Source organism: Myotis brandtii, unplaced genomic scaffold (assembly GCF_000412655.1).
Source record: "Myotis brandtii unplaced genomic scaffold, ASM41265v1 scaffold1026, whole genome shotgun sequence".
Taxonomy (NCBI): Eukaryota; Metazoa; Chordata; class Mammalia; order Chiroptera; family Vespertilionidae; genus Myotis; species Myotis brandtii.
The window spans coordinates 1,047,754-1,058,188 of record NW_005353435.1 but is presented as its reverse complement, the minus strand read 5'-3'; the positions used below and the strand labels follow the sequence as shown (position 1 = coordinate 1,058,188).

Below are 10,435 nucleotides of genomic sequence, written 5' to 3'. Positions count from 1 at the left end.
TTAAAAAAAAAAAAAATGTTTTTATTAATTTCAGAGAGGAAAGGAGAGGGAGAGAGAGAGAGAAACATCCGTGATGAGAGAGAACCATGGATCGCCTGCCTCCTGCACGCCCCACACAGGGGATGGAGCCTGCAACCGGGAATCAAACCGTGACCTTCTGGTTCATAGGTCGATGCTCACCCACTGAGCCACACTGGCCGGGCGGGAAGCTGGGTTTCTAAGGCAGTCTGTCGTCGGGGTGCGGGTGGGGAGTTGGGGGGGTGGGAGAGGTCTCTTCCCTAAGATTGTCAGTTGCAACATAAGCACTTGGGCGGAATGGCTAACCCGGAACCCGGACAGCAGGGGGTGGCTTGACCATCAGCTGACACCGCACCGACCACGCTGGTTCCCCTCCCAGTCCTTGCAGGGTCTCAGGGCTTTAACGGCCACAGCAAGAGCGACCAGCACCCCTCGCAGGGCCGCGCCGGACCCCGGCGAGCCTCCTCCTGTTCAATTCACACCTCACTGAGCAGGAGCGCTCTCCGCCCGGTGACTCCCCTCAAAACTCCCCACACCGGCTTTAAAGTCTTTTTTAAAAAATAAATAAAAGCTCCTGGCCTTTCCAAAGCTTAACACCGTTGTCAGTCGACATCATGTGAAGTTTTATGTGGAATAAGACACACTTGTGTTCTAAAAAGCGAGCATCATCCTGTAAAGACCCAGAGGAGACGAGAAGTACCAGGGCAACTCTCCACCTCGCACCCAACACCAGCATCGCCTTCACACCCTCCCGGCGCCCGGCTGGCCAGGCACCCGTCTCCCCTCGCCCACGGGATTCAGCACCCATCCTTCCCGTAGACCCTCCGCCGGGTGGGAACCAGCGTTTCTTAAAACCACTCTTTCTTCCCCAAAAGCAAGTGGACTGAGAGACGGAGCCCTTCATCCCTACACAGCCTCCCACGTGCACCCACACACGGTTCTGCATGAGACCTGCTGGCTAGGAATGGATTCCAACCGGAGCCTGAATGTGCCCACGGTCACACTTGGCCATCGGTGAGGTCCGTGGAGGGAAAGGTCGAGAAGTTCGGGGGCGCCGGACCCCGGCGAGCCTCCTCCTGTTCAATTCACACCTCACTGAGCAGGAGCGCTCTCCGCCCGGTGACTCCCCTCAAAACTCCCCACACCGGCTTTAAAGTCTTTTTTAAAAAATAAATAAAAGCTCCTGGCCCTTCCGTAGGAGTTTCCAAAGCTTAACACCGTTGTCAGTCGACATCATGTGAAGTTTTATGTGGAATAAGACACACTTGTGTTCTAAAAAGCGAGCATCATCCTGTAAAGACCCAGAGGAGAAGAGAAGTACCAGGGCAACTCTCCACTTCGCACCCAACACCAGCATCGCCTTCACACCCTCCCGGCGCCCGGCTGGCCAGGCACCCGTCTCCCCTCGCCCACGGGATTCAGCACCCATCCTTCCCGTAGACCCTCCGCCGGGTGGGAACCAGCGTTTCTTAAAACCACTCTTTCTTCCCCAAAAGCAAGTGGACTGCGAGACGGAGCCCTGCATTCCTACACAGCCTCCCACGTGCCTCCCACACACGGTTCTGCATGAGACCTGCTGGCTACGAATGGATTCCAACCGGAGCCTGAATGTGCCCACGGTCACACTTGGCCATCGGTGAGGTCCGTGGAGGGAAAGGTCGAGAAGTTCGGGGGGCACCTGGCTCACGGCCCCTCACCCCCCACGAGCAAGCAAGACCGGCTCGGTTTGCTCCCTGGGATTCCAGGCCGTCCTGAATGTCACGATCACGGAAGAGACGGGTCCACCGGGGCGTGTGCCCGCCGCACGGGACCGATTCCTCACCAGATGCTCCAGGAAAATCGCACAATAAAAAAGCAAAACAACACGACGGTCTGACTCCCAGGACACGCCCGCGTCCGCTCCGCACCCTGGAACGCATCTGACCTGCGAAATGACAGGTGCCCACGCGGTGGCTTGAGGAGGACACAGGACCGTCCCGAGCCCAGGAAGCTCGTCGAGATCACAGCCGCCTGCAGTGCTGACCCGAAACACAACGCAGGTCCCAGCTGCGTGACACGCGGATCCACGTTCCTGCTGAGACTCCCGTGGACGGGACACTGGCTCACGCAGCTGCGCGCCAGGACCAGAGTCTGATGCCGACGACGGAAGGATCTACCGTGGAATCTGGAAAAGCTGTTCAGGCCGGGACGAATGCCCCAAACTCCCGGGGAAAAAACCAACTATGAAGCATCTCTAGCCATTTTAAAGGCATTGGGTGTCGACGTCTGAAAAGATTAAGATGCTCTGAGACGAAACCCTCACAGGGAGAGCAAAGACGTAGGGAGTTATCTTCGTCAAGAAGCAAACGTCGATGGCTTCGCGGTCGCCTGCTGCCCGGGCCGGGGCCCGGGGCGCCCCCAAAGGGCAGCATCTTTAGGGAACCCCCTAAGGAACCTGGCACCAGGGGCTGGTTTCTCACATCCATGTCCTGGTCCTTCTGATGTTTGCGGTTTGGATAGTTTGTTCTCTTTTATTGATGCTTCTCAGGGAGGCGGTGCCGGCGGCCTCCCCCGTCACGCACGGGCCGAGTAGCATCGCATGTACTCCGTGACCCACGGGCTCTCCGAGGTGGCCGGCTTGGCCCTCCGGCTCTTCTCCACGTCCACCGAGTGCGCCCGCTGCCTCTGAGCCACCAGCCGCCTCTTTTCCACCTGCCTTCTGTTCTTGGCCCGTAACGCCGACTCGTGAATCTAAGGAGAGTTCATAAAGGAAAAGTAGAAATAACGTCAGCGGCTTTTTTAACGGACTTGCAAGGATATCTGAATGTTTAATATTTAAATATTAAATATTTAATATTTGCAAGGATAACTTAACACATTGCGGACCAATCGTTTTATTGCTAGCTTTACCCGGTGGCCAGTTTCTATTGCACGAGGACAAAAAAAAACACACGTTTTACATAAATGTTTAAAGGCACGCCTTAAAATTAAAGACCCATGTGAATCTAAGGAGAGTTCATAAAGGAAAAGTAGAAATAACGTCAGCGGCTTTTTTAACGGACTTGCAAGGATATCTGAATGTTTAATATTTAAATTTTAAATATTTAATATTTGCAAGGATAACTTAAGTGGCTTTGGAACTGATCTTTTATTGCTAGCTTTACCCGGTGGCCAGTTTCTATTGCACGAGGACAAAAAAAAACACACGTTTTACATAAATGTTTAAAGGCACGCCTTAAAATTAAAGACCCATGGCATTTTGAAGTTATGTATTACATGTTCTTACAAGCTAATATCTTTTTAAAGTATAAGACTTTGCCAAACACCGTGTAATCAATGAAGACACGAGAATTCTCATGATCTGTCCTCAATGTGTTAAGTGGCTTTGGAACTGATTGTGCCCGGCCGGTGTGGCTCAGTGGTTGAGCATCATTGGACCTATGAACCAAGAGGTCCCCAGTTTGGTTCCCAGTCAGGGCACATGCCTGGGTTGTAGGCTCGATCCCCACTGGGGGGCGTGCAGGAGGCAGCCAATCAATGTTTCTCTCTCATCGATATTTCTATCTATCCCTCTCCCTTCCTCTCTAAAAATCAACAACATATTTTTTTTTAAAAAATAATATTTACAATGAGGTCGCCAGAAGCGGGCGGAGGCACGCCCAGCCCCCACCCCCCTCAGCACAGAAGTCAGTCCGCCTGGCCTCCGTGACGTGCCCACGCACCTGAAAATGTCCACTAGACTGACCTCCAGACGTAAATGGTGAGCCGCCCATTGGCATGAGTCTCTAGAAATGGGCTCTGGAAAATTACTGGATCCGCTTAGCATTCAGCATGGGCACATATTCCATTAAAGGACTTGAAATGTTTTACAGCAAAACAGTTAAAAAGAAAAAAAAATCCTCCGGGGATTTTGCCACCTCAGACATTTGATGCCATAGATAAACCTGGTTAAACCTCACCCCAGGGACCAGCCGGTCTTTGTTAAACCCCAGCTCTGTTGTCTCAAATATCCCTCTAGCTCACGCCATCTGCCAGGGTTTAGAAGGCTGTTCGGTAAAAATGTGATTAGGACATTTAATCAGAATTCAAACCTTCTGCGCTTTCTCCTTCTGCTTCTTTTTTTTAAAATATATTTTTAATTTATTTCGAAGGGAGAGGGAGAGAGAGAAACATCAATGATGAGAGAGAATCATGGATCGGCTGCCTCCTGCACACCCCCTACTGGGGATCGAGCCCACAACCCGGGCATGTGCCCTTGACCGGAATCGAACCTGGGACCCTTCAGTCTGCAGACTGACGCTCTATCCACTGAGCCACACCGGCCAGGGCTCCTTCTGCTTCCTTCCATTCATTCCTTGCTTCAGGCTGCAGTCATAATGCGAACCTGGGTCACTGGTTTGTGGCTCTGCACGCGAGGGCCCTCCCCTCCGACACGCTCTCAGGACGTGGAACAGGAGCAAGGCCTCAGGTGGGGGAGCAAGAGGCACCCCGTGTCTGAGCAGGGGAAACACCACCCACCATTCGCATCCACTCCCAGGAGCAAAGGGCGACCTCGTGGACAAACCAGTGACAAAGGAGCCGAGGGGACACCAGGCAGCACAGCCAAAGGGCCTGGCGACCTCCCCAGGTGCCCGCGGCCAATCCGGACGGGCAGCCGCCAGCCCTGTGTGCCCCTCTCCACACCCCCTGGACTCCACTCACTCCCTCACCAGGCTCGTGCTGTAAACCCTTGCAGGCACCCCCAGCCTCCTGGCAGAATCCCCGGTCCCCAGGCAGCCGGCACCCCGAATCCTCCTGCTGGCTCATCAGACGCCCCGTTCTGGACTTCCCTTGGCGCCGTACCAGCCCCTCAGATCTGCACAGCCCCCGAGCAGCCCAGGGACCACAGGGGGGGCCACCCAATGAGGAGAAGGCAGTTGTGTTTCAGCTCCAGGCCCAGAGAAGCCAGGACACCAGCCACGGCGGACGTCGGGGCCAGCTGCGTGGAGGAAGGACCCCTGCCCTGGTGCCGCCAGTCCATCCGTGGGCACCACAGCCCTGAATGGACACCCCTGGGAAGCTGCTGAGTGTTCTATTGAGGTCTCCCCCTGGGACCCCCCTAAAGTCTCCGCCCTTAAAACTATTAGGATGGCCCGGCCGGTGTGGCTCAGTGGTTGAGCGTCAACCTATGTATATAACCAGGAGGTCATGGTTGGATTCCCGGTCAAGGGCACATGCCCAGGTTGCGGGCTTGATCCCCAGTGCGGGGCGTGCAGGAGGCAGCCGATCAGTGATTCTCTCTCATCATGGATGTTTCCATCTCTCTCTCTCCCTCTCCCTTCCTCTCTGAAATCAATAAAAATAAATTTAAAAAATAAAAATAAATAGTAAAACACTTAGGATGGAGGACCCAGCCCACTGTCCCTCCAAGGAGCTCACCTGTGCCTTCCCTTCCCCCTCCTCCTCCCTCCAAGGGGAAGCCGAGAGAGAGAGAGAGAGAGAGAGAGAGAGAGAGAACACACACACACGCTCTCGCACACATGCACACGCACACACACATACACACACACGCACACGCACCTCGTGCACGGGCGCGGAAGCACAGACGTTGTGTGTTCTTTGGCTTCCCGTGTCCGTCTGTCGCTCCCCCCACCCGTACAGGGCAAAGGGATGCTTCTTTTCTCTCGTTTTACTTGACGATCTCTGAGGACTTCTGAGCGCTTTCCTGCTTCCTCTGGCGAACAGGGCGCTGGGATGCTGGCGCGGTTTGGTGCCGCCGGGCAGGCGGTCCGCGCCCGTCCCTGCCGCTCCGATCTCCTCTTCAGGTTTCTCCTTCACGCCTTTTCCTGGCGACGCTTTTTCTAAGAGAAGACAACACAAGAGGAAGACGCTTTAAAAATCCGGGTTGCGAATAGTTCCTTTAACTCAGCGGTTCTCGACCTGTGGGTCGCGACCCCTTTGGGGGTCTAACGACCCTTTCACAGGGGTCGCCTAAGACCATCGGAAAACACATCTATAATTACATATTGTTTTTGTGATGAATCACTATGCTTTAATGATGTTCAATTTGTAACCGTGAAATTGGGGGTCACCACAACATGAGGAGCTGTATTAGAGGGTCACGGCATTAGGAAGGTTGAGAACCGCTGCTTTAACTAGTTGGGCTGAAGGGTACATTATGCTTCACTGAGTCAGGAACGCGTTCACCGATCCCCCCATTCGCATGTTCCGCTTAAAGCAGAAATGCACAAACAAGCAAGCGTGACTCCTTTCAAACCAGCGGCCCCATTTTTACCTTATTTACTTTTTTTTTCTTTTAAAGAATAGTTTATTGATTTTGAGAGAGAGAGGGAGAAGAGAGAAACATTGATGAGAGTGAACCATCCATTGGCTGCCTCCTGCATGCCCCCCACTGGGGACCGAGCCAGACACCCTGGCACGTGCCCGGACCGGGAATCGAACCAGCGACCTTGCCGTGCCTGGGACGACGCCCAACCAGCTGAGCCACACCGACCAGGGCGGACCCCATTTTTAAATCAACAACAACTAGAGCAAGGCTGAGCCAAGCCTATTCAAAGGCAGCTACTGTCACTCAGACTCTGAGACTAAATATTAAAAGTAAGAGATCTCTTCCCCAGGTGGCATGGCTCAGCGGATGAGCCACACAACGAGGCTCCCACCCAGCCAGAAGGCCAGGAGCGTTGACCTGTGAACCAGAAGGTCACCATTTAATTCCCAGTTAGGGTATGTGCCCCTGTTGTGGGCTCCATCCCCAGCAGGGGGCGTGCAGGAGGCAGCCAATCCATGATGCTCTCTCTTCATTGATATTTCTCTCTCTCTCACACCCTCTCTCCCTTCCTCTCTGAAATCAATTTAAATTTTTTTAAGTAAAGGATCTCTTCGGCCTAATGGCTTTCTCCAAACTCCCAAGACAAATCCCCGGTCTCGATGCCCGGCTCCAGGGAGAATCCGGATTTGTGAGGATCACCCAGCTGCTGCACAAGTTCGTTTTTAAGTCACTCAACTCAAGCTCCCGGCTCCCATCACTCCCGATGTTCCACACTCTGGACAAGGCTGCGCGTGGCTCTGACACACTCCTGGGAAGAGGTAGCTGGTGACCTCAACCTGACAGGCCCATCACAATAGGCTGTGGTTTCCACGGTTACCCACCTGGTGCACAGCCCTACATCCCCAGGGTGAAGAGCTAGAGACCTGGGAGCCGTGTGTTAAGGGGCTGGCCCTCCATTTGCATCAGAAATGCCCCCGTGACCACAGGCCACACGTCCCCCCGCTCTGTCGGCAGAGCCGGGGACCAGTGGGATGGCCTGTCTGCCCCGCGGTGAACACGCCAAAGCACGACCATCTCCCCTCATGGCCTTTCATGGTGCTGCCGTCCATCGTTGTTTATAAACCCCCTGTTTTGGGTAAAGGCTGTGTTGTCCTGTTTTGTGTAAACCCTTTGTGAGCCTTCGTTCCCTGGCAGCCTACCCTTCCCTCCAAATAAGGGCTCCTCTGCATCCAGGCCACTCCTCCCAGTTGTGGGTCTTAAGCAGGGGTCCTCAAACTTTTTAAACAGGGGGCCAGTTCACTGTCCCTCAGACGGTTGGAGGGCCGGACTATAGTTTAAAAAAAACTATGAACAAATTCCTATGCACACTGCACATATCTTATTTTGAAGTAAAAAAACAAAACGGGAACAAATACAATATTTGTATTTGCATGTGGCCCACGGGCCGTAGTTTGAGGACCCCTGGTCTTAAGGATCCCCCCTGCTCTGGAGGCTCCAGAATTGGGCGCGAGTGAGGATTTGCTGGATTGCTCTTCCCAAATCTCTTCGCCTTTTAAAGACATACTCTTCTTCCTTACCACTTTCACTTGCTTCTGTCCACATTCCCTTTTATAATATTTATATATTTTTTTAATTGATTTCAGAGAGGAAGGGAGAGATAGAAACATCCATGATGAGAGAGAATCATGGATCGGCTGCCTCCTGCACACGCCACATACTAGGGATGGAGCCCACAACCCGGGCATGTGCCCTGACCGGGAATCGAACCCTGATCTCCTGGTTCACAGGTGGATGCTCAACCCACTGAACCACGCCGGCCAGACTCCGTGTTCCCTCTAAAGTACAGTGAGCCCTGGACAGGCAGTCCAACTCAGGGGCCTTGATAGATCACCTGTCATGCCTATCGACAATGACCTTGACTCTACCGAAGTGAACATCCAACTAAGTAATTCAGAAATAGAGAGAGAGAGAGAGAGAGAGAGAGAGAGAACAACGCAAGAAACCTTCCCAGAATTACAAAACACTAGTTCCACTAGAAGAGAGAAGACGCCAACAGTTTCCCAAGCAGGGGAGGTGCCATCTACAACAGAACAAGGATCAGACTGAGCCGAAACTGTGCCGGCAACATCACAAGTTACACCCCCGCCCGGCGATGCCTCCAGATATTGAGACAACTCCTTCCAACCCAGAATTCCCTGCCCAGCCACCACCTCGCTGAACTGTGAGGGTAGAAGAGGGCTATCCTTCGACATGCAAGGTCTCGGAAGACTAACCTCTCACACCGCCTTTCTCAGGAAGCTACCAGGAGGAGCTCAACCAAGAAAGAAGACGCCGGGGAAGCCACACAACGAGGCTCCCACCCAGCCAGAAGGCCAGGAGTCCTGGGGCGGTGGCCATGGGCCCTCCCAAGGCACCACCCGGCCGCCGCCGCCAAGAGCAGCCACCGGGCCAGATGGAAGTGGGTCAGAGGCCCTGGGAGGGATCGCTGGAGATGGCCTGAGCGATAGTGAACCAGACGCGCTGGCTGGATTGTGAAAGAAAAGGGATCATGGCAAACAATGTAGGGCGGCTTTTTTTTTTTAAATCCTCACCCGAGGATATTTTTCCATTGGTTTTTAGAGAGAGTGAAAGAGAGAGGGAAAGACGGAGAGAAACATCGACGTGAGAGAGACACATCGATGGGTTGCCTCCTGCACGCGCCCCGACCAGGGCCCGGGCCGGGGAGGAGCCTGCAACCGGGGTATATGCCGTTGACTGGAATTGAACCTGGGACTCTTTGGTCCGAAGGCCGATGCTCTATTCACTGAGCCACACCAGCCAGGGCAAGTAGGCAGCTCTGAGCCACACTTGCACAGGCACAAAAGTGTAGATACTCATCGTGAAGCGAACAAACGCCATGATGCCTGTATGCAGAGGGTGTAGTAATGGGCCGTGTGTATGGTAAGAAGAGGAGAGGTAAGAAGAGAGCCTCCTGCACACGCCAATAAATAATGTTAAAAACTTAAAAAACTCAGGACACACACACACACACACACAAAATAAACTCAGGACGTGTCAGTGAAAGCAACGCTACTTGAAGTTACAGAAATCAACACCAAAGGAAAACCCAGAGGAGTCGGAAGTGGTCCCGAAGGAATAGGCAGTTGGTATGTGTGTGGCGGGAGCTGCTCTGTCTTTGTAATAAGGCGTATCTATATATATAAAAGCCCAGCAACCCAATGGCAGAACCACCGGTCACTATGATGCACACTGCTGCGGCCAACCAGCTGATCCAGCCCCATCGGCCCCCCTACTCCAATCGGGGGCAGGGACTGCGGCCAACCTCCCTCTTAAATGTTTATGTTTTACAGAAACCCAAGAGTGCTCATCATTCTAGTATATAAAGCCACCCACTGCCCAGCTGATATGGCTCAGTGGTTGAGCATCGACCTATGAACCAGGAGGACACAGTTCAATTCCTGGTCAAGGCACAGGCCCCAGTTGCAGGCTCCATCCCCAGTGTGGGGCGTGCAGGAGGCAGCTGATCCATGATTCTCATCATTGATGTTTCTCTCTCTCCCTCTCCCTTCCGGTCGGAAATCAATAAAAACCTATTTTTTTAAATGATGGTGCTACCTGAGTGTTTTGCACCTTGAAGGAGAAAAATACATATTCTGAGACCAGTGGCCGGAAGGGTACTGCGCTCTGTCAACTGCAGTTCTTTTTCTCGCTAGACGAGCCTCTTTAAAACCCAGGCACCACCTTAGAGGGCGGCAGGAGGCACCGCTGGCTACTGTATCCCAGGGGTTCAACCTGGCCCTTACCGCCTGCGAGCATCCCCCGGCCCCCGGCCCCCCAAATCCCGCCTCCCGGGCTGAGTCCCCAACTTTGCAGCCTCTGGGCAGGAAAGAAGGGGAAGGACCAGGGCTGAGACAGCAGAGGCGCAGCCCCCCACCCCACCCCCCAGGGGCCATGTCCCAGCACCGCTGGCTACTGTATCCCAGGGGTTCAACCTGGCCCTTACCGCCTGCGAGCATCCCCCGGCCCCCGGCCCCCCAAATCCCGCCTCCCGGGCTGAGTCCCCAACTTTGCAGCCTCTGGGCAGGAAAGAAGGGGAAGGACCAGGGCTGAGACAGCAGAGGCGCAGCCCCCCACCCCACCCCCCAGGGGCCATGTCCCAGCTACTGCTGT

At 53.9% G+C, this 10,435-nt stretch overlaps 1 protein-coding gene across 1 annotated transcript; it reads right to left on the bottom strand.

The window, feature by feature from the left end:
• Window positions 1-129: 129 nt before the first annotated feature.
• Window positions 130-9,163, bottom strand: CCSAP (centriole, cilia and spindle-associated protein). The gene is made up of 4 exons (XM_014536012.1): window positions 9,139-9,163; window positions 5,557-5,837; window positions 1,110-2,748; window positions 130-500 (listed from the first exon to the last, which is right to left on the bottom strand). The coding sequence occupies exons 1-3, from the start codon at window positions 9,161-9,163 to the stop codon at window positions 2,572-2,574; spliced, it is 483 nt and encodes a 160-aa protein (XP_014391498.1). The 3' UTR covers window positions 130-500; window positions 1,110-2,571.
• Between the last annotated feature and the right edge of the window lie 1,272 nt (window positions 9,164-10,435).